We start from the raw sequence: 22,202 nt of genomic DNA on the forward strand, positions 1-22,202 counted from the left end.
CACTTGTAAATCTGTTAGCATGTTAGCTCATGCTAGCGATGGTAATTACGATAGCACGTCCAAATGTGCATGAAAACTCTCCTACAGACATCACACATGGGACACTTTAGTAAGTAAGAATTTTTTTTGTTACATTGTAAAACTTACAAACGTTGCTTGTAATGATTTGTTAGCATATTAGCTAATGCTAGCGACGCTAACTTGATTACATGTACAAATATGCATGAACACACTCCTACACACATCACACATGGGACACTTTAATAAGTATGGATTGTTGTAGTTATATTGTAAAACTTTGCTTGTAGTGATTTGTTAGCATATCAGCTAATGCTAACAACGCTAGCTTCATTACATGTACAAATATGCATGAAAACACTCCTACACACGTCACACATGGGACACTTTAGTGAGTATGAATTGTTGTAGTTATATTGTAAAACTTTGCTTGGAGTGATTTGTTAGCATATTAGCTAATGCTAGCAACGCTAGCTTCATTACATCTAAAAATATGCATGAAAACACTCCTACACAGATCACACATGGGACACTTTAGTAAGTATGAATTGTTGTAGTTATATTGCAAAACTTTGCTTGTAGTGATTTGTTAGCATATTAGCTAATGCTAACGACGCTAGCTTCATTACATGTACAAATATGCATGAAAACACTCCTACACACATCACACATGGGACACTTTAGTAAGTATGAATTGTTGTAGTTATATTGTAAAACTTTGCTTGGAGTGATTTGTTAGCATATTAGCTAATGCTAACAACGCTAACTTCATTACATGTACAAATAGGCATGAAAACACTCCTACACACATCACACATGGGACACTTTAATAAGTATGAATTGCTGTAGTTATATTGTAAAACTGAAAAATGTAGGCTTGGAGTGATTTGTTAGCATATTAGCTAATGCTAACGATGCTAGTTTCATTATATGTACAGATATGCATGAAAACACTCCTACACACATCACACATGGGACACTTTAATAAGTATGGATTGTTGCAGTTATATTGTAAAACTTTGCTTGGAGTGATTTGTTAGCATATTAGCTAATGCTAACAACGCTAACTTCATTACATGTACAAATAGGCATGAAAACACTCCTACACACATCACACATGGGACACTTTAATAAGTATGAATTGCTGTAGTTATATTGTAAAACTGAAAAATGTAGGCTTGGAGTGATTTGTTAGCATATTAGCTAATGCTAACGATGCTAGTTTTATTATATGTACAGATATGCATGAAAACACTCCTACACACATCACACATGGGACACTTTAATAAGTATGGATTGTTGTAGTTATATTGTAAAACTTTGCTTGTAGTGATTTGTTAGCATATCAGCTAATGCTAACAAAGCTAGCTTCATTACATGTACAAATATGCATGAAAACACTCCTACACACATCACACATGGGACACTTTAGTAAGTATGAATTGTTGTAGTTATATGGTAAAACTTTGCTCGGAGTGATTTGTTAGCATATTAACTAATGCTAGCGACGCTAACTTGATTACATGTACAAATATGCATGAAAACACTCCTACACACATAACACATGGCACACTTTAGTAAGTAAGAATTGTTGTAGTTATCTTGTAAAACTTACAAACGTAGGCTTTGAGTGATTTGTTAGCATATTAGCTTGTTTTTTGTCATTTTTCAAACTTATTTTTATGGCCTCAACAAAGGAAAATCCATAAATTAGCCATACCGCCCAAAATGTCGGAAAATATGTAGTTTGGAATTTACGGTACTTAAATAACTAGAATATGCTAAAATTAGCATGTGTCAATTACAATGTTATATAACTGAGGTGTAATGCAATAAAATAGGATAAAAAATGTCAGCATGCTAATGTTAGAATGCTAACAGTTAGCATATTGTGTATCACGTACTGAGTTATGTGACTGCGATGAACAATAACAAAGTTATCAATGCTAACGGTTAGCATAATGTATATCACCTACCGAGTTATATGACCGCAATGAACAATAACAAAGTTAGCAATGTTAACAGTTAGCATAATGTATATCACCTACCGAGTTATATGACCGCAATGAACAATAACAAAGTTAGCAATGTTAACAGTTAGCATAATGTATATCACCTACCGAGTTATATGACCGCAATGAACAATAACAAAGTTAGCAATGCTAACAGTTAGCATAATGTATATAACCTACCGAGTTATATGACTGCAATGAATGGTAACAAAGTTAGCAATGGTAACAGTTAGCATAATGTATATGACCTACCGAGTTATATGACTGCAATGAATGGTAACAAAGTTAGCAATGCTAACAGTTAGTATAATGTATATCACGTGCTGAGTTATATGACTGCGATGAACAATAACAAAGTTAGCACTGCTAAAAGTTAGCATAATATATATCACCTACCGACTTATATGACTGCGACAAACGACAACAAAGTTATCAATACTAACAGTTAGCATAATGTATATCACCTACCGACTTATATGACCGCAATGAACAATAACAAAGTTAGCAATGCTAACAGTTAGCATAATGTATATAACCTACCGAGTTATATGACCGCAATGAATGGTAACAAAGTTAGCAATGCTAACAGTTAGCATAATGTATATCACGTGCTGAGTTATATGACCGCAATGAACGATAACAAAGTTAGCACTGCTAAAAATTAGCATAATATATATGACCTATCGAGTTATATGACCGGGGTGAACGATAACAAAGTTAGCAAAGCTAACAGTTAGCATAATGTATATCACCTACCGACTTATATGACTGCGACAAACGATAACAAAGTTATCAATACTAACAGTTAGCATAATGTATATGACCTACCGAGATATATGACTGCAATGAATGGTAACAAAGTTAGCAATGCTAACAGTTAGCATAATGTATATCAACTACCGAGTTATATGACCGCAATGAACAATAACAAAGTTAGCAATGCTAACAGTTAGCATAATGTATATGACCTACCGAGTTATATGACTGCAATGAATGGTAACAAAGTTAGCAATGCTAACAGTTAGTATAATGTATATCACGTGCTGAGTTATATGACTGCGATGAACAATAACAAAGTTAGCACTGCTAAAAGTTAGCATAATATATATCACCTACCGACTTATATGACTGCGACAAACGACAACAAAGTTATCAATACTAACAGTTAGCATAATGTATATGACCTACCGAGTTATATGACCGCAATGAACAATAACAAAGTTAGCAATGCTAACAGTTAGCATAATGTATATGACCTACCGAGTTATATGACTGCAATGAATGGTAACAAAGTTAGCAATGCTAACAGTTAGCATAATGTATATCACGTGCTGAGTTATATGAATGCGATGAACGATAACAAAGTTAGCACTGCTAAAAGTTAGCATAATATATATAACCTACCGACTTATATAACCGGGGTGAACTATAACAAAGTTAGCAAAGCTAACAGTTAGCATAATGTATATCACCTACCGACTTATATGACTGCGACAAACGATAACAAAGTTATCAATACTAACAGCATAATGTATATGACCTACCGAGATATATGACCACGATAAACGATAAAAAAAGTTAGCAGTGCTAACAGTTAGCATATGTCATGTACCAAGTTATAACCCTTGTGTAAGTACGGCTACTAAATTGTCTAAAATTAGCTTAAAATGTTAGCATGCTGGCAGTTGACAAACCAGCGCAGGAAGCATTTTGATGTTAGAACCGTCAAATCAACAGAGAAATACGGTACGAGTCGAAGTTTGTGTATCCTAAACGTGTTTTCATGTTAGCTAATGCTAACGACGCTAGTGCCATTACACTAGGAAAGGCGTGAAAACACGCCCCCAGGCTTCACACGTGGAAGTTTTGTAGTTATATTGTAAAACTTACAAGCGCTGCTGGTGATGAATGAAGAATTATTTTGAGTAGAAACGTTATGGACGGTTATAGTTCCGGTTTAGGGCACGGAACAGGAAGTAGCACCTGCAGAGAGTGAAGTCGTCCAAAAGGTGGGGCTGTAGCACAATCCAAAACACACATTTTCAGTGTCAAAAACTATTTGTTGACTATTTTAAAAAGAATGTATCAATGAGCCGCAGGGTTCAAAGCGTGGGTCATTTTCTTTGGTGGTCAGACGCTGGCCTCCCTGCAGCGTTTGTCCACGGCCTTGAACATCCTGGAGAAGTACGGCTGCAACCTCACCAACCCCAACAGGCCCAAGTACTGGAGGACCGTCAAGCACAACAACCCCGTCTTCAGGGCCACCGTGGACGCCGTCCAGGTGAGCACCTCACCTGTCTTTCTATTGTGTGGACATTCACACACACGTCTTCAGGGCCACCGTGGACGCCGTCCAGGTGAGCACCTCACCTGTCTTACTATTGTGTGGACATTCACACACACTTGGACCTCATCCTCTTCCAATAATGTGTCAATAATCACATTAACCTGTCTGTCTGTGTGGGTGAATGTCAATATGTGTGTGTGTGTGTGTAATGACATTCACCTATCTATGTGTGTGTCTGTACGTCAGTGTGTGTGTGTGTGTGTAATCACATTAACCTGTCTCTCTCTCTGTGTGTGTGTGTGTATGTCAATATGTGTGTGTAATGACATTCACCTATCTATGTGTGTGTCTGTATGTCAATGTGTGTGTGTAATCACATTCACCTGTGTGTGTGTGTGTGTGTGCGCGTGTAATCACATTCACCTGTCTGTCTGTGTGTGTATGTCAATATGTGTGTGTGGTGTGTGTTAATGACATTCACCTGTCTATGTGTGTGTCTGTGTGTGTGTGTGTGTAATCACATTCACCTGTCTGTCTGTGTGTGTATGTCAATATGTGTGTGTGGTGTGTGTTAATGACATTCACCTATCTATGTGTGTGTCTGTATGTCAATGTGTGTGTGTAATCACATTCACCTGTGTGTGTGTGTGTGTGTGTGCGCGTGTAATCACATTCACCTGTCTGTCTGTGTGTGTATGTCAATATGTGTGTGTGGTGTGTGTTAATGACATTCACCTGTCTATGTGTGTGTCTGTGTGTGTGTGTGTGTAATCACATTCACCTGTCTGTCTGTGTGTGTATGTCAATATGTGTGTGTGGTGTGTGTTAATGACATTCACCTGTCTATGTGTGTGTCTGTGTGTGTGTGTGTGTGTAATCACATTTACTTGTCTCTGTGTGTGTGTGTGTGTGTGTATGTCAATATGTGTGTGTAATCACATTCACCTGTGTGTGTGTAATGACATTCACCTGTCTGTCTGTTTGTGTGTATGTCAATGTGTGTGTGTGTGTATGTCAATCTGTGTTTGTGTGTGTGTAATCACATTCACCTGTGTGTGTGTGTGTGTAATGACATTCACCTGTCTGTCTGTTTGTGTGTATGCCAATGTGTTTGTGTGTGTATGTCAATCTGTGTTTGTGTGTGTGTGTGTAATCACATTCACCCGTCTGTGTGTCTGTATGTCAATATGTGTGTATGTCAATCTGTGTGTGTGTGTGTAATGAAATTCACCTATGTTTATGTCTGTATGTCAATTTGTGTGTGTGTAATCACATTTACTTGTGTGTGTGTGTGTATTGACATTCACCTGTCCGTTTGTGTGTGTGTGTGTGTGTGTGTGTGTAATCACATTCACCTGTCTGTATGTCAATATGTGTGTGTGTGTGTGTGTGTGTAATCACATTCACCAGTCTGTGTGTCAATATGTGTGTGTGTGTATGTCAATCTGTGTGTGCGTGTAATCACATTTACTTGTGTGTGTAATCACATTCACCTGTCTGTGTGTCAATATGTGTGTATGTCAATCTGTGCGTGTGTGTGTGAGTAATCACATTTACTTGTGTGTGTGTGTGTATGTATGTCAATCTGTGTGTGTGTAATCACATTTACTTGTGTGTGTGTGTGTGTCAATCTGTGTGTGTAATGACATTCACCTGTCTGTGTGTGCGTGTAATCACATTTACTTGTGTGTGTGTGTGTGTATGATCAATCTGTGTGTGTGTAATCACATTCACCTGTCTCTCTGTGTGTGTTTGTGATCAATCTGTGTGTAATCACATTCACCTGTCTCTGTGTGTGTGTGTGTGTGTGTGTGTGCGCGTGTGCCCTTATTTAGATTTGTGTCAGATCTAAATAAATGTGTCTATATTATTATTTGTGTGTCATTTTAAAAAATGTGTCTCTGTATTTAGATTCGTCTTTGTCACTTAAAAAATTGTGTGTCCGTTTCACAACGTGTGTGTGTGTGTATGTCAATATGTGTGTGTAATCACATTCACCTGTCTGTCTGTTTGTGTGTATGTCAATGTGTGTGTGTGTGTATGTCAATCTGTGTTTGTGTTTGTGTAATCACATTCACCTGTGTGTGTGTGTGTAATGACATTCACCTGTCTGTCTGTTTGTGTGTATGTCAATGTGTGTGTATGTCAATCTGTGTTTGTGTGTGTGTGTGTAATCACATTCACCTGTCTGTGTGTCTGTATGTCCACATGTGTGTGTATGTCAATCTGTGTGTGTGTAATGAAATTCACCTATGTTTATGTCTGTATGTCAATTTGTGTGTGTGTGTGTAATCACATTTACTTGTGTGTCAATCTGTGTGTGTGTATTGACATTCACCTGTCCGTTTGTGTTTGTGTTTGTGTGTGTGTGTGTGTGTGTGTGTGTGTGTAATAACATTCACCTGTCTGTATGTCAATATGTGTGTGTGTGTGTATGTCAATCTGTGTGAGTGTATGTTTGTGTGTGTAATCACATTCACCAGTCTGTGTGTCAATATGTGTGTGTGTGTGTATGTCAATCTGTGTGTGTGTGTGTGTGTATATGTTTGTGTGTGTGTGTGTAATCACATTCACCTGTCTGTGTGTCAATATGTGTGTATGTCAATCTGTGTGTGTGTGTAATCACATTTACTTGTGTGTGTGTGTATGTATGTCAATCTGTGTGTGTGTGTGTAATCACATTTACTTGTGTGTGTGTGTCAATCTGTGTGTGTGTGTAATGACATTCACCTGTCTGTGTGTGCGTGTAATCACATTTACTTGTGTGTGTGTGTGTGTAATCACATTTACTTGTGTGTGTGTGTATGATCAATCTGTGTGTGTGTGTAATCACATTCACCTGTCTCTGTGTGTGTGTGTGTGTGTGTGTGTGCGTGTGCCCTTATTTAGATTTGTGTCAGATCTAAATAAACGTGTCTGTATTATTATTTGTGTGTGATTTTAAAAAATGTGTCTCTTCATTTAGATTCGTCTTTGTCACTTAAAAATTTGTGTGTCCGTTTCACGACGTGTGTGTGTGATTAAAAAATTGTGTCCGTAATTAAATGTGTGTTTTTGATTTAAAAATGTCTTTATTTAGATTTGTGTGTGTGTGATTTAAAATGTGTGTGTGTGTGTTTTGAGTGTGCAAAGAATAACACACCTGCTGCCGTCGAGAGGAAAATGTGAGTCAACCACATTGAAAGTAGTTAGAAGTGGCAGCACTGCATGTACTTATATGACACAGTCCAAACAACCATCCCTAGTCATGGTGCTAAAAAAATATTTATTTATTTTTGTACACAAAAATGACAATACGGACACGAAGATGAAAACACACACTCAAGCATGCTAACAGTAGCAAGTGCTAGGAGTCTAAGGTGCTGCGTCTGTGTCCCCCTCAGGGGGGCAGGGCCGTGCTGGCTCTCTACGGCTACTCCAACCAGCAGCCGGACGGCCTCAGCTTCCCCGATGACATCAGCGACCCCGACGTGGGCCGGGTGGCCGCCGTGGCCGTGGAGGTGATGAGTCTCAGGATGGAGCTGGAGATGCTCATCAAGGTGCGCCCCACAAAGTCTTAGTACTGCAAGTTGTCCTTTGGACGCGCTGACATCGCTAATGCTAATCAGCAGTTAGCGTCAAGCGAGCACGGTGGTGGAAAAGTGGAGCCTTACTTTACGTTTCCGGCACTGGGTCGGCTCTCAGTGCTGCTGGAGTGAAGGATTCTCATTGTTTTTTTCCAGGAGACTCACCAGCATCCAGAATTCTACGAGAGGGTCATCCCCACGCTGAGACACAAGGTGCTATAGACTGGAAGTATAATGTTACAGCGGGTGCTAATCTTAGTATGCTAACGTTAGCATGCTAACATTTGAGCTCATTTAATCATTTAAACTTCAAAATCAAGGCTATTAACACTTGTTGCCGTCTTATAAGTGTGTTTACTTTTCCTATGTCGTCATGCTAATGTTAGCATGCTAGCATTTTAGCTAATGTATTGGTTCAAACTTCAACATAATGACCCTTGATACCATGCACCGTTTTAGAAGTATGCTAACTTTTTCTTATGTTATCATGCTAATGTTAACATGCTAATGTTAACATGCTAATGTTAGCATGCTAGCATTTGAGCTAATGTATTGGTTTAAACTTCAACCACATGATCCTTGATACCATGCGCCGTTTTAGAAGTTTGCAAACTTTTTCTAATGTTATCATGCTAACGTTAGCATGCTATTGTTAGCATGATAGCATTTTAGCTAATGTATTGGTTTAAACTTCAACAAAATGATCTTTAATACCATTCGCCCTTTTATTAGTATGCTAGCTTTTCCTATGTCATCATGTTAACATTAACATGCTAATGTTAGCATGCTAGCATTTGAGCTAATGTATTGGTTTGAACTTAAACATAATGAGCACCTTGCACCGTTTTAAAAGTATGCTAAATTTTCCTATGCTAACATTAGCGTGCTAGCATTTTTGCCAATTTATTAATTTAAACTTAAAAATCAAGTCTATAGATACTTGGTGCCAACTTATAAATGGTAAATGGGTTGTACTTGTATAGCGCTTTTCTACCTTCAAGGTACTCAAAGCGCTTTGACACTACTTCCACATTTACCCATTCACACAAACATTCATACACTGATGGAGGGAGCTGCCATGCAAGGCGCTAACCAGCACCCATCAGGAGCAAGGGTGAAGTGTCTTGCTCAGGACACAACGGACGTGACGAGGTTGGTACTAAGTGTCATTTGAACCAGGGACCCTCGGGTTCCGCACGGCCACTCTTCCACTGCGCCACACCGTCCCTGGTAAACACACTTAGCATACTAAGTGTGTTTACTTTTCTTATGTCATCATGCTAACATCAGCATGCTAATGTTAGCATGCTAGCATTTTAGCTCACATAGATGATTTCAAAGTAGAATTGGAGTACTTTGAGACTTGCCGACATCTTGCAAGTATGCTAACTGTGCTCACTTCTGAGAAGCTAGCGTTAGCATGCTAGCATGACACAAGTAATTGTGTGTGTGTGTGTGTGTGTGTGCAGGAAGTGGGTCTGAACACGGACGCCGTGGTGGCCACCTCGTCTCTCAGACCTCAGAGCAAGTCTCTGGTCTTCCCTCTGCAGCGTGTTAGCTCCTTCTCCCACCATCACAGTCTCACACCCGTATCGCCCTCCCACACACACCCAGGTGTGATACCGTGTGCGATACAAGCAGTCCTGCACTGTCTTTTTACGTGTGTGTGATATCATGTGTGATACATGCAGTCCTGCAGTGTATTTTTACTTGTGGGTGCGATACAAGCAGTCCTGCACTGTGGTTTTATTTGTGTGTGATATCATGTGCGATACAAGCAATCCTGCAGTGTATTTTTACTTGTGGGTGTGATATCATGTGAGATACAAGCAATCCTGCAGTGTATTTTTACTTGTGGGTGTGATATCATGTGAGATACATGCAGTCCTGCAGTGTGTTTTTACTTGTGGGTGCGACACAAGCAGTCCTGCACTGTGGTTTTATTTGTGTGTGATATCATGTGCGATACATGAAGTCCTTCAGTGGTTTTAGTCGTGTGTGTGATAGCATGTGCGATACATGTGTCCTGCAGTGTGTTTTTACTTGTGGGTGCGATACAAGCAGTCCTGCACTGTGTTTTTATTTGTGTGTGATATCATGTGCGATACAAGCAGTCCTGCAGTGTATTTTTATTTGTGGGTGTGATATCATGTGCAATACATGCAGTCCTGCAGTGTCCTTTTACTTGTGGGTGTGATATCATGTGCGATACATGCAGTCCTGCAGTGTGTTTTTACTTGTGGGTGCGACACAGCAGTCCTGCACTGTGGTTTTATTTGTGTGTGATATCATGTGCGATACATGAAGTCCTTCAGTGGTTTTAGTCGTGTGTGTGATAGCATGTGCGATACATGTGTCCTGCAGTGTGTTTTTACTTGTGGGTGCGATACAAGCAGTCCTGCACTGTGTTTTTATTTGTGTGTGATATCATGTGCGATACAAGCAGTCCTGCAGTGTATTTTTATTTGTGTGTGTGATATCATGTGCAATACATGCAGTCCTGCAGTGTCCTTTTACTTGTGGGTGTGATATCATGTGCGGTATAATTAGTCCTGCAGTGTTTTTTCTTGTGTGTGCGATATAAGCAGTTCTGCACAATGTTTGGTTGTGTCTGTGTGTGATATCATGTGCGATACATGCAGTCCTGCAGTGGTTTTACTCGTGTGTGTGAGATATCATGTGCGATATGATTAGTTCTGCAGTGTTTTTTCTTGTGTGTGCGATATAAGCAGTCCTGCACAATGTTTAGTTGTGTCTGTGTGTGATATCATGTGCGATACATGCAGTCCTGCAGTGTGTTTTTACTTGTGGGTGCGACACAAGCAGTCCTGCACTGTGGTTTTATTTGTGTGTGATATCATGTGCGATACATGAAGTCCTTCAGTGGTTTTAGTCGTGTGTGTGATAGCATGTGCGATACATGTGTCCTGCAGTGTGTTTTTACTTGTGGGTGCGATACAAGCAGTCCTGCACTGTGTTTTTATTTGTGTGTGATATCATGTGCGATACAAGCAGTCCTGCAGTGTATTTTTATTTGTGTGTGTGATATCATGTGCAATACATGCAGTCCTGCAGTGTCCTTTTACTTGTGGGTGTGATATCATGTGCGATACATGCAGTCCTGCAGTGTGCTTTTACTTGTGGGTGCGATACAAGCAGTCCTTCACTGTGTTTTTACTTGTCATTGTGATATCATGTGTGATACATGCAGTCCTGCAGTGGTTTTACTCCTGTGTGTGATATCATGTGCGGTATAATTAGTCCTGCAGTGTTTTTTCTTGTGTGTGCGATATAAGCAGTTCTGCACAATGTTTGGTTGTGTCTGTGTGTGATATCATGTGCGATACATGCAGTCCTGCAGTGGTTTTACTCGTGTGTGTGTGATATCATGTGCGATATGATTAGTTCTGCAGTGTTTTTTCTTGTGTGTGCGATATAAGCAGTCCTGCACAATGTTTAGTTGTGTCTGTGTGTGATATCATGTGCGATACATGCAGTCCTGCAGTGTGTTTTTACTTGTGGGTGCGACACAAGCAGTACTGCACTGTGGTTTTATTTGTGTGTGATATCATGTGCGATACATGAAGTCCTTCAGTGGTTTTAGTCGTGTGTGTGATAGCATGTGCGATACATGTGTCCTGCAGTGTGTTTTTACTTGTGGGTGCGATACAAGCAGTCCTGCACTGTGTTTTTATTTGTGTGTGATATCATGTGCGATACAAGCAGTCCTGCAGTGTATTTTTATTTGTGTGTGTGATATCATGTGCAATACATGCAGTCCTGCAGTGTCCTTTTACTTGTGGGTGTGATATCATGTGCGAAACATGCAGTCCTGCAGTGTGCTTTTACTTGTGGGTGCGATACAAGCAGTCCTTCACTGTGTTTTTACTTGTCATTGTGATATCATGTGTGATACATGCAGTCCTGCAGTGGTTTTACTCCTGTGTGTGATATCATGTGCGGTATAATTAGTCCTGCAGTGTTTTTTCTTGTGTGTGCGATATAAGCAGTCCTGCACAATGTTTGGTTGTGTCTGTGTGTGATATCATGTGCGATACATGCAGTCCTGCAGTGGTTTTACTCGTGTGTGTGTGATATCATGTGCGATATGATTAGTCCTGCAGTGTTTTTTCTTGTGTGTGCGATATAAGCAGTCCTGCACAATGTTTAGTTGTGTCTGTGTGTGATATCATGTGCGATACATGCAGTCCTGCAGTGTATTTTTACTTGTGGGTGTGCTATCATGTGCGATACATGCAGTCCTGGAGTGTGTTTTTACTTGTGTGTGCGATATAAGCAGTCCTGCACAATGTTTAGTTGTGTCTGTGTGTGATATCATGTGCGATACATGCAGTGTTTTTTTACTTGGGTGTGATATCATGTGCGATACAAGCAGCCCAATTTGGTCCCAATGCTGCCATGCATGATATCTTTCAGAGAACTGCACCACCCTCACCACCTCGTCGTCATGGCAACCCCCCGCCGGACCCCCCACTCAAAGGTAATGTAGGACCATTGATTAGGGACACCTGAGACAGCTAATTAAGGACCCCCCTTACAGTGGAAACAAAACCATTTTCTACCGCTTGTCCCTTTTGGGGTCGCGATAGGGTGCAGGCCTTGTTTCTAATGTTCCTGCTAACATGTTAACTTTTAGCATTTGAACCACTATACACCAGACATGATAGCATTTCTCCCTTTCTGCTCCTGTGCTAATGTTAGCATGCTAATGCTAACATTAGCAATCTAGCCAGTAACTTGGATTTTGATGTGTGGCGCCATCTTTAATGTGCGCTAACTTTTCCTATGTTGTCATGCTCATAGTTTATGGTAGCATTTTAGCGGATTTTGTTGGTTCGAACCAAAATATAGTGATTTTTTTAAACTAGGCGCCATCTTTGAAGTATGCTAACTTTTCCTGTGTCATCAAGCTAAGGCTAGCATGTTGACATTTATATTAGCATTTTAGCTCATTATGTTTATTTTAACCTAAATATCATGGCTTTGTAAACTAGGCGCCATCTTTAAAGTATGCTAACTTTTCCTGCGTCATCAAGCTAAGGTTAGCATGTAGACATTTATGTTAGCATTTTAGCTTGTTATATTTTAACCTAAATATCATGGCTTTTTAAACTAGGTGCCATCTTAGAAGTATGCTAACTTTTCCTGTGTCATCAAGCTAAGGTTAGCATGTTGACATTTATGTTAGCATTTTAGCTCATTTTGTTTATTTTAACCTAAATATAATGGCTTTGTAAACTAGGTACCTTCTTAGAAGTATGCTAACCTTTCCTGCGTCACCAAGCTAAGGTTAGCATGTTAATGTTAGCATTTTAGCTCACTGTTTATTTTAATCATAATATCATGACTTTTTAAACTTGGCGCCATCTTAGAAGTATGCAAACTTTTCTTGTGTCATCAAGCTAAGGTTAGCATGTTAACATTTTTGTTAGCATTTTAGCGCATTATGTTTATTTAAACCTCAATATCATGGCTTTTTAAACTTGGCGCCATCTTAGAAGTATGCAAACTTTTGCGTAACATAAGTTAAGTAGTTAGTCCTCATGGTTAGATGGACCAGGCTTACACTGACACTCGATCTGGTTTGCATTTTTGAGTCTTTGACTTTGACTTTGCAGTCCTCCCACCTGGCATTGTCCTGAGTGGTCCCAAGACGTGCAGTGTGAGGCCCCAACCCCCCAACACCACCCGCCTGCTACCCTCCCAGGTCCGTTCTGCTACTTACTAGTTACTACTAGTCAATCAATCAATCAATGTTTACTTATATAGCCCTAAATCACTAGTGTCTCAAAGGGCTGCACAAACCACCACGACATCCTCGGTAGTCATGGTTAGTTAGTACTGACTAATCACTGGTGAGCCCCACTAATCACTGGGTATTCCCGCTAATAACTAGATATCAGTCACTACTTACTGCTTGCTAGTTACTTTTTAGTAATTGTTACCTCATAGTAATTACTACCTATTGCTCACTAGTTGTTCTTGCTACTTACTAGTTACTACATACAAGTTACAAATTACGACCTGTTACTCACTAATTACTAGTTATGACTGACTAATTAATGGTTGTCCCCACTAATTACTGATTATCCCCAATAATAACTAGATGCTAGTCACTACTTACTAGTTACTGCTTGCTCCTTACTAATTAGTAAATGTTCGTTACTACATACCAAACGTTAACTATTGCTCACCAGTTGTTACTAAACACCAGTTACTAATTACTCCCTACCACAAAATAATTACTAGTTATTACTGGCTAATTACTGGTTATCTCCACTAATAACTAGATACCTGTTACTACTTACTAGTTAATGCCGGCTAGTTACTATTTAGTAATTATTAGTTGCTACATACTAATTACTACCTGTTGTTCTTACTACTTACTAGTTAATTCATACTAGTTACACGATACTACCTATTACTGAGTCATTACTAGTTATTACTGACTAATTACTGGTTATCCCCACTTATTACTGGATATCAGTCACTATTTACTAGTTACTGCTTTCTAGTTACTATTCAGTAACTGTTAGTTAATACATACTAATTACTACCTATTTCTCACTAGTTGTTCTTACTTTACTACTTACTAGTTACTCATCACTAGTTATTACTGACTAATTACTGGTTATCCCCAATAATGACTAGATATCAGTCACTACTTACTAGTTACTCCTTGCTAGTTACTATTTTGTAATTGTTAGTTACTACATGCTAATCACTACCTATTTCTCACTAGTTGTTCTTGCTAGTTACTACATCCTAAGTACTAATTACTACATACTACTAAGTAATTAATAGTTATAACTGACTAATTACTGGTTCTCCCCACTAATAACTAGATACCAGTCACTACTTTTTATTTGATGCCAGTTACTTTACAGTAATTATTAGTTACTACATACTAATTACAACCTATTGCTCACTGGTTGTTCTTACTAGTTACTTATTACTAGTTACAAAATGTTACCTATTACTGAGTAATTACTAGGTATCACTGACTAATTACTGGTAATCCCCACTTATTACTGGATATGTGTCACTACTTACTATTTCCTGCATGCTAGTTACTATTTTGTGATTGTTAGTTACTACATACCAATTACTACCTATTTTTCACTAATTGTTCTTGCTACTTACTAGTCACTATGTATTAGCTTCTAATTACTACATATTACTAATTAATTACTACTGACTAATTACTAGTTATTATTGACTAATTACTGGTAATCCCGACTTATTACTGGATATCGGTCACTACTTACTAGTTTTTGCTTGCTAGTCACTATTTTGTAGTTGTTAGTTACTACATAATAATTACTACCTATTTTTCACTAATTGTTCTTGCTACTTACTAGTCACTATGTATTAGCTTCTAATAACTACATGTTACTAAATAATTACTACTGAGTAATTACTAGTTATTATTGACTAATTACTGGTTATCCCCACTTGTTACTGGATATCAGTCACTACTGACTAGTTCTGGCTTGCTAGTTACTATTTTGTAATTGTTAGTCACTACATACTAGTTACTACCTATTTTTCACTAATTGTTCTTGCTACTTACTAGTCACTATGTATTAGCTTCTAGTTACCACATATAACTACTGACTGACTAGTTATTATTGACTAATTACTGGTTATCCCCACTTGTTACTGGATATCAGTCACTACTTACTAGTTCTTGCTTGCTAGTTACTATTTTGTAATTGTTAATTATTACATACTAATTACTACCTATTTTTCACTAATTGTTCTTGCTACTTACTAGTCACTATGTATTAGCTTCTAGTTACCACATATAACTACTGACTAATTACTAGTTATTATTCACTAATTACTGGTTATCCCCACTTGTTACTGGATATCAGTCACTACTGACTAGTTCTGGCTTGCTAGTTACTATTTTGTAATTGTTTGTTACTACATACTAGTTACTACCCATTTTTCACTAATTGTTCTTGCTACTTACTAGTCACTATGTATTCGCTTCTAGTTACCACATATTACTACTGACTAATCACTAGTTATTATTGACTAATTACTGGTTATCCCCACTATTAACTAGATAACAGTCACTGCTGACTAGTCACTTCTTGCTAGTTACTATTTAATTGTTGGTAGTTACTACATATGAATTACTACATATTGCTAACTAATTGTTTTTACTAATTGCCAGATACTAATCGATGCCTATTACACACTAATTACTAGTCATTATACCAATTACTAGTTATTTGGTCTTACTAGTTATTGCTCACTAGTTTTAGTCACTGCTTGCTAGTTACTATTTAATTGTTGGTAGTTACTACATATGAATTACTACATATTGCTAACTAATTGTTTTTACTAATTGCCAGATACTAATCGATGCCTATTACACAGTAATTATTAGTCATTATACTAATTACTAGTTATTTGGTCTCACTAGTTATTGCTCTCTAGTTTTAGTCACTGCTTGCTAGTTACTACATATTAATTACTACATATTGCTAATTGTTTTTACTACATGCTAGATACTAATTTATGCCTATTACACACTAATTACTAGTCATTATACTAATTACTAGTTATTGCTAACTAGTTGTAGTCACTAGTCATTACTTACTAATAACAATTTACTAGTTACAAATGTAAACATACTGTTTGCTACTTACTAGTTGATGGTTTCTAGTTACTACTTACTGGTTCTGAGATACTATTGCTGACTGCTACTTAGTAGCTACTAGATACTTGTACCTTCAAGTAACTATTTACTAGTTAGTATTACTGCTCGCTAAATACAAGAACTACTTACTGGTTATGTTTACTACTTATTCCCTACTAGTTACTATATGGAGTTATTGAATACTTGTGTGTGTGTGTGTGTGTAGTTTCAGAGTGGGTGTGCAGGAGCTGCACGGTGGTGAACGCGGGTGTGAGCGTGCTGTGTGAGGTGTGTGACAGACCCCGCCTGGCCACCAGACCTCCAGTGGCGGCCTCACACCCGCCTGCAACACCACCCAGGCCTCCTGCACCCGTGCTGGGCATGCCGGGGGATCCTGACAGCCAGGTACTCACTCACTCACTCACTCACTCACACCTGTATTGATGTATTATTTCACCACGTAGTGATGTCATGTGGATGTTTCATGTGTTCATGTGGAGTACAGCATGATGTCATGTGGATGTTTCATGTGTTCATGTGGAGTACAGCATGATGTCATGTGGATGTTTCATGTGTTCATGTGGAGTACAGCATGATGTCATGTGAATGTTTCATGTGTTCATGTGGAGTACAGCATGATGTCATGTGGATGTTTCATGTGTTCATGTGGAGTCCAGCATGATGTCATGTGGATGTTTCATGTGTTCATGTGGAGTCCAGCATGATGTCATGTGAATGTTTCATGTGTTCATGTGGAGTACAGCATGTCATGTGGATGTTTCATGTGTTCATGTGGAGTACAGCATGATGTCATGTGGATGTTTCATGTGTTCATGTGGAGTACAGCATGATGTCATGTGGATGTTTCATGTGTTCATGTGGAGTCCAGCATGATGTCATGTGGATGTTTCATGTGTTCATGTGGAGTCCAGCATGATGTCATGTGGATGTTTCATGTGTTCATGTGGAGTCCAGCATGATGTCATGTGGATGTTTCATGTGTTCATGTGGAGTACAGCATGATGTCATGTGGATGTTTCATGTGTTCATGTGGTGTACAGCATGATGGCATGTCCATGTTTCATGTGTTCATGTGGAGTACAGCATGATGTCATGTCCATGTTTCATGTGTTCATGTGGAGTCCAGCATGATGTCATGTGGATGGTTCATGTGGAGTCCAGCATGATGTCATGTGGATGTTTCATGTGTTCATGTGGAGTCCAGCATGATGTCATGTGGATGTTTCATGTGTTCATGTGGAGTACAGCATGATGTCATGTGGATGTTTCATGTGTTCATGTGGAGTCCAGCATGATGTTTCATGTGTTCATGTGGAGTACAGCATGATGTCATGTGGATGTTTCATGTGTTCATGTGGAGTCCAGCATGATGTTTCATGTGTTCATGTGGAGTACAGCATGATGTCATGTGGATGTTTCATGTGTTCATGTGGAGTCCAGCATGATGTCATGTGGATGTTTCATGTGTTCATGTGGAGTCCAGCATGATGTCATGTGGATGTTTCATGTGTTCATGTGGAGTACAGCATGATGTCATGTGGATGTTTCATGTGTTCATGTGGAGTCCAGCATGATGTCATGTGGATGTTTCATGTGTTCATGTGGAGTACAGCAGTGCTAACTGTTTAAAAGGTCGCGGCACACTTGTTAGCATTCAAATGTTAGCATGATAGCTTTTCATTTCATTCTTTTTTTCCATCAACCATTTTTTTATTTGCAAAATCGTTTTTATCCCCCATCTTGTTTTCATCGACCCTTTTTTAATTTATTTTTCTATTCATTTTTTTTCCGTTTATTTTTTTCATCCACTTTTTTCATTCTGCGTTTTTAATTTATTAAAGAAAATTGCGTCCTCCTTTTTTGAATTCATAATTTTTTTAGTTTTTAAGTCCTCCATCTTTTTTCCTTCATCATCTGTTTTCATTTATTTATTTTCTTCCATCTTTTTTTTCATTCTCCATTTTTTATTCATTTAAAAAAAATGCATCTTCCTTTTTTTAATTCATATTTTTTTTATGTTTGTCCTCCATCTTTTTTCATTTATTTTTTTTCATCCATATTTTTTTCATACTGTTTTTAATTTATTTAAAAAATTTCAATCTTTTTTTTTATTCATAATTTTTTTTTTAGTCCTCCATCTTTTTTCTATCCATTTTTCTTCATTTTCCATTTCTTTTTTACCCACCATTTGTTTTTACTAATTTTTTTTATCCTCCATCTTTTTTCTTTTTTTCCCATCCATCTTTTTTTCATTCTCCGTTTTTAATTTATTAAAAAAAATTGCATCCTCCTTTTTTTAATTCATAATTTTCTTGTTTGTCCTCCATCTTTTTTCCATCCACCATCTTTTTTCATTTATTTTTTTCATCCGTCTTTTTTTCATTCTGTTTTTAATTTATTAAAAAAAGGAAAAATGCATCTTCCTTTTTTATATTTCATAATTTTTTATTTGTTTTAGTCCTCCATCTTTTTTCATCAACCCCATTTTTTATTTACAAAATAGTTTTTATCCTCCATCTTTTTTCTTCATTTTTTCATTCATCATTTCTTTTTACCCACCATTTGTTTTTATTAATAAAAACATATTTACCCTCCATCTTTTTTTTTCATCCATCTTTTTTTTCATTCTCCATTTTTAATTTATTTAAAAAAAATGTCATCTTCCTTTTTTAATTCTTTTTTTTTTTGTTTTTTTTATTCTCCATCTTTTTTCCATTCTGTTTTTAATTTATTTAAAAAAAATTAATCCTCCATTTTTAATTCATATTTTAATATTTGTTTTAGTCCTCCATCTTTTTTCTTCAACCCTTTTTTTATTTACAAAATAGTTTTTATCCTCCATCTTTTTTCTTCACTTTTTCATTCATCATTTCTTTTCTACCCACCATTTGTTTTTATTAATAAAAAAAAATATTTTATCCTCCATCTTTTTTCTTTTTTTCATTCTCCATTTTAATTTATTTTAAAAAATTGCATCTTCCTTTTTTAATTCATTTTTTTTATTTTTTTATTCTCCATCTTTTTTCCATTCACCATCGTTTTTCATTCATTTATTTTTTTCATCCATCTTTTTTTTATTCTGTTTTTAATTTATTTAAAAAAATGCAACCTTTTTTTTTTAATTCATAATTTTTTATTTGTTTTAGTCCTCCATCTTTCATCAACCCTTTTTTAATTTACAAAATAGTTTTTATCCTCCATTTTTTCCATTCATCATTTTTTTACCCACCATTTGTTTTTATTAAAAAAAAATGTTTATCCTCCATCTTTTTTCATTTATTTTTTTTTCATCCATCTTTTTTTTCCTTCTCCATTTTTGATTTATTTAAAAAAAAATTGCATCTTCCTTTTTTTAATTCTTTTTTTTTGTTTTTTTTATTCTCCACCTTTTTTCCATCCACCATCTTTTTTCATTCATTTATTTATTTCATCCATTTTTTTTCATTCTCCATTTTTAATTTATTTTTGAAAAATTGCATCCTCCTTTCTTTCAAGTCATAATTTTTAATTTATTTTATCCTCAGTCTTTTTTTCACCAACCATTTTTTAAATTACAAAATAGTTTTCCTTTGAGCATGCTAATGTTAGCATGAGGCTAGCAGGCTAACTGTTAGCGCCCCGCCAGTGGGTGTGCCAGTTCTGCACCTACCTCAACTACTCCCCCGCCACGGCGTGCGAGATGTGCGACCTGGCGCGCCCGGAGCCCGCCCCTCTGCCGGCCAAGCTCCGCCCACCCTCCCCGGTCAGGCGGGTGCCCGCCCTGCCGGTCAAGCGCAAAGTGAGCGCCCAGGAAGACCTGGACTCCTGCAGGCAGCGGCGGCTGAAGGAGGAGGGGCTTAAGCTGGTCCAGCTGATACGTGCAAGTCCTCCTCTTTGCTCCGGGACTTAGTTGACTTGCTACCGCCCTGGTCTTCATGCTTCTTTTGTGTTGGCGCCACGTCAGGAGGGGGAGAAGGTGGGCATGAGTCCTGAGGAGGTCTACACCTGGACCAGGGTGGCAGGAGATAGTCCCCTAGGGGCCTGCAGGTGGATGAAGTCCCAACTACCTCTGCAGTTGGACAAGATCATCACGTTGGCAGCAACCTTGTCGGTAAGTGGACTACATCAGTCACTAAGTGGACTAGATCATGTTCATTAGATAAATTAGATTAGATAGTACTTTATTTATTCCGTCAGGAGAGTTCCTTCAGGAAAATTACAATTTTCAGTACAATCCCATTCAAGTTTAGACAAACATTACAGGGAGACAGAACAGGATCGCTGACGGGTCTGCTGGCTTCCAGCGCCCCTTACAAAAAAGATGAGATACAGGTAAACAAGGTGGTGGGGGGGAATGGGAGAAAAAAATAGAAGATTAAAATAAAATAAAATAAAAATCATGTCTCTACATCAGTCAGTAAGTGGACTACATCTTCTTCATTAAGTGGACTAGATCATCTTCATGTCTCTACATCAGTCAGTAAGTAGACTAGGTCATTTTCAGTAAGTGGACTAGGTCATGTTCAGTAAGTGGACTAGATCATGTTCATGTCACTACATCAGTCAGTAAGTGGACTAGGTCATTTTCAGTAAGTGGACTAGGTCATGTTCAGTAAGTGGAATAGATCATGTTCATGTCACTACATCAGTCAGTAAGTGGACTAGATCATGTTCAGTAAGTGGACTAAATCATGTTCATGTCACTACATCAGTCAGTAAGTGGACAAGATCATCTTCAGTAAGTGGACTAGATCATGTTCAGTAAGTGGACTAGGTCATGTTCAGTAAGTGGACTACATCTTCAGGAAGTGGACTAGACCATGTTCAGTAAGTGGACTAGATCATGTTCATGTCACTACATCAGGCAGTAAGTGGACAAGATCATCTTCAGTAAGTGGACTAGGTCATGTTCAGTAAGTGGACTACATCTTCTTCAGGAAGTGGACTAGACCATGTTCAGTAAGTGGACTAGATCATGTTCATGTCACTACATCAGTCAGTAAGTGGACTAGATCATCTTCAGTAAGTGGACTAGATCATCTTCAGTAAGTGGACTAGATCATGTTCAGTAAGTGGACTAGGTCATGTTCAGTAAGTGGACTAGATCATGTTCAGGAAGTGGACCAGATCATGTTCAGGAAGTGGACTAGATCATGTTCAGTAAGTGGACTAGGTCATGTTCAGTAAGTGGACTAGGTCATGTTCAGTAAGTGGACTAGATCATGTTCATGTCACTACATCAGTCAGTAAGTGGACTAGATCATGTTCAGTAAGTGGACTAAATCATGTTCATGTCACTACATCAGTCAGTAAGTGGACAAGATCATCTTCAGTAAGTGGACTAGGTCATGTTCAGTAAGTGGACTACATCTTCTTCAGGAAGTGGACTAGACCATGTTCAGTAAGTGGACTAGATCATGTTCATGTCACTACATCAGTCAGTAAGTGGACTAGATCATCTTCAGTAAGTGGACTAGATCATCTTCAGTAAGTGGACTAGATCATGTTCAGTAAGTGGACTAGGTCATGTTCAGTAAGTGGACTAGATCATGTTCAGGAAGTGGACTAGATCATGTTCATGTCACTACATCAGTCAGTAAGTGGACTAGATCATGTTCAGTAAGTGGACTAAATCATGTTCATGT

At 38.0% G+C, this 22,202-nt stretch overlaps 1 protein-coding gene across 4 annotated transcripts in view; it reads left to right on the forward strand.

Annotated features, from left to right (window-relative positions):
• rnf31 (ring finger protein 31) overlaps window positions 1-22,202 on the forward strand; it is a 40,387-nt gene that overhangs the window by 4,370 nt on the left and 13,815 nt on the right. For 3 of the 4 annotated variants that reach the window (XM_061890525.1, XM_061890526.1, XM_061890528.1), the window contains exons 3-11: window positions 4,165-4,311; window positions 7,701-7,856; window positions 8,040-8,096; window positions 9,353-9,497; window positions 12,321-12,384; window positions 13,523-13,611; window positions 16,784-16,962; window positions 20,204-20,437; window positions 20,522-20,668. In XM_061890525.1, coding sequence (XP_061746509.1) covers window positions 4,165-4,311; window positions 7,701-7,856; window positions 8,040-8,096; window positions 9,353-9,497; window positions 12,321-12,384; window positions 13,523-13,611; window positions 16,784-16,962; window positions 20,204-20,437; window positions 20,522-20,668 — 1,218 coding nt within the window. The remainder of the gene's footprint in view (window positions 1-4,164; window positions 4,312-7,700; window positions 7,857-8,039; window positions 8,097-9,352; window positions 9,498-12,320; window positions 12,385-13,522; window positions 13,612-16,783; window positions 16,963-20,203; window positions 20,438-20,521; window positions 20,669-22,202) is intronic. The other variant, XM_061890527.1, reaches the window with a different exon arrangement.

Source organism: Nerophis ophidion, linkage group LG28 (assembly GCF_033978795.1).
Source record: "Nerophis ophidion isolate RoL-2023_Sa linkage group LG28, RoL_Noph_v1.0, whole genome shotgun sequence".
Lineage (NCBI taxonomy): Eukaryota > Metazoa > Chordata > Actinopteri > Syngnathiformes > Syngnathidae > Nerophis > Nerophis ophidion.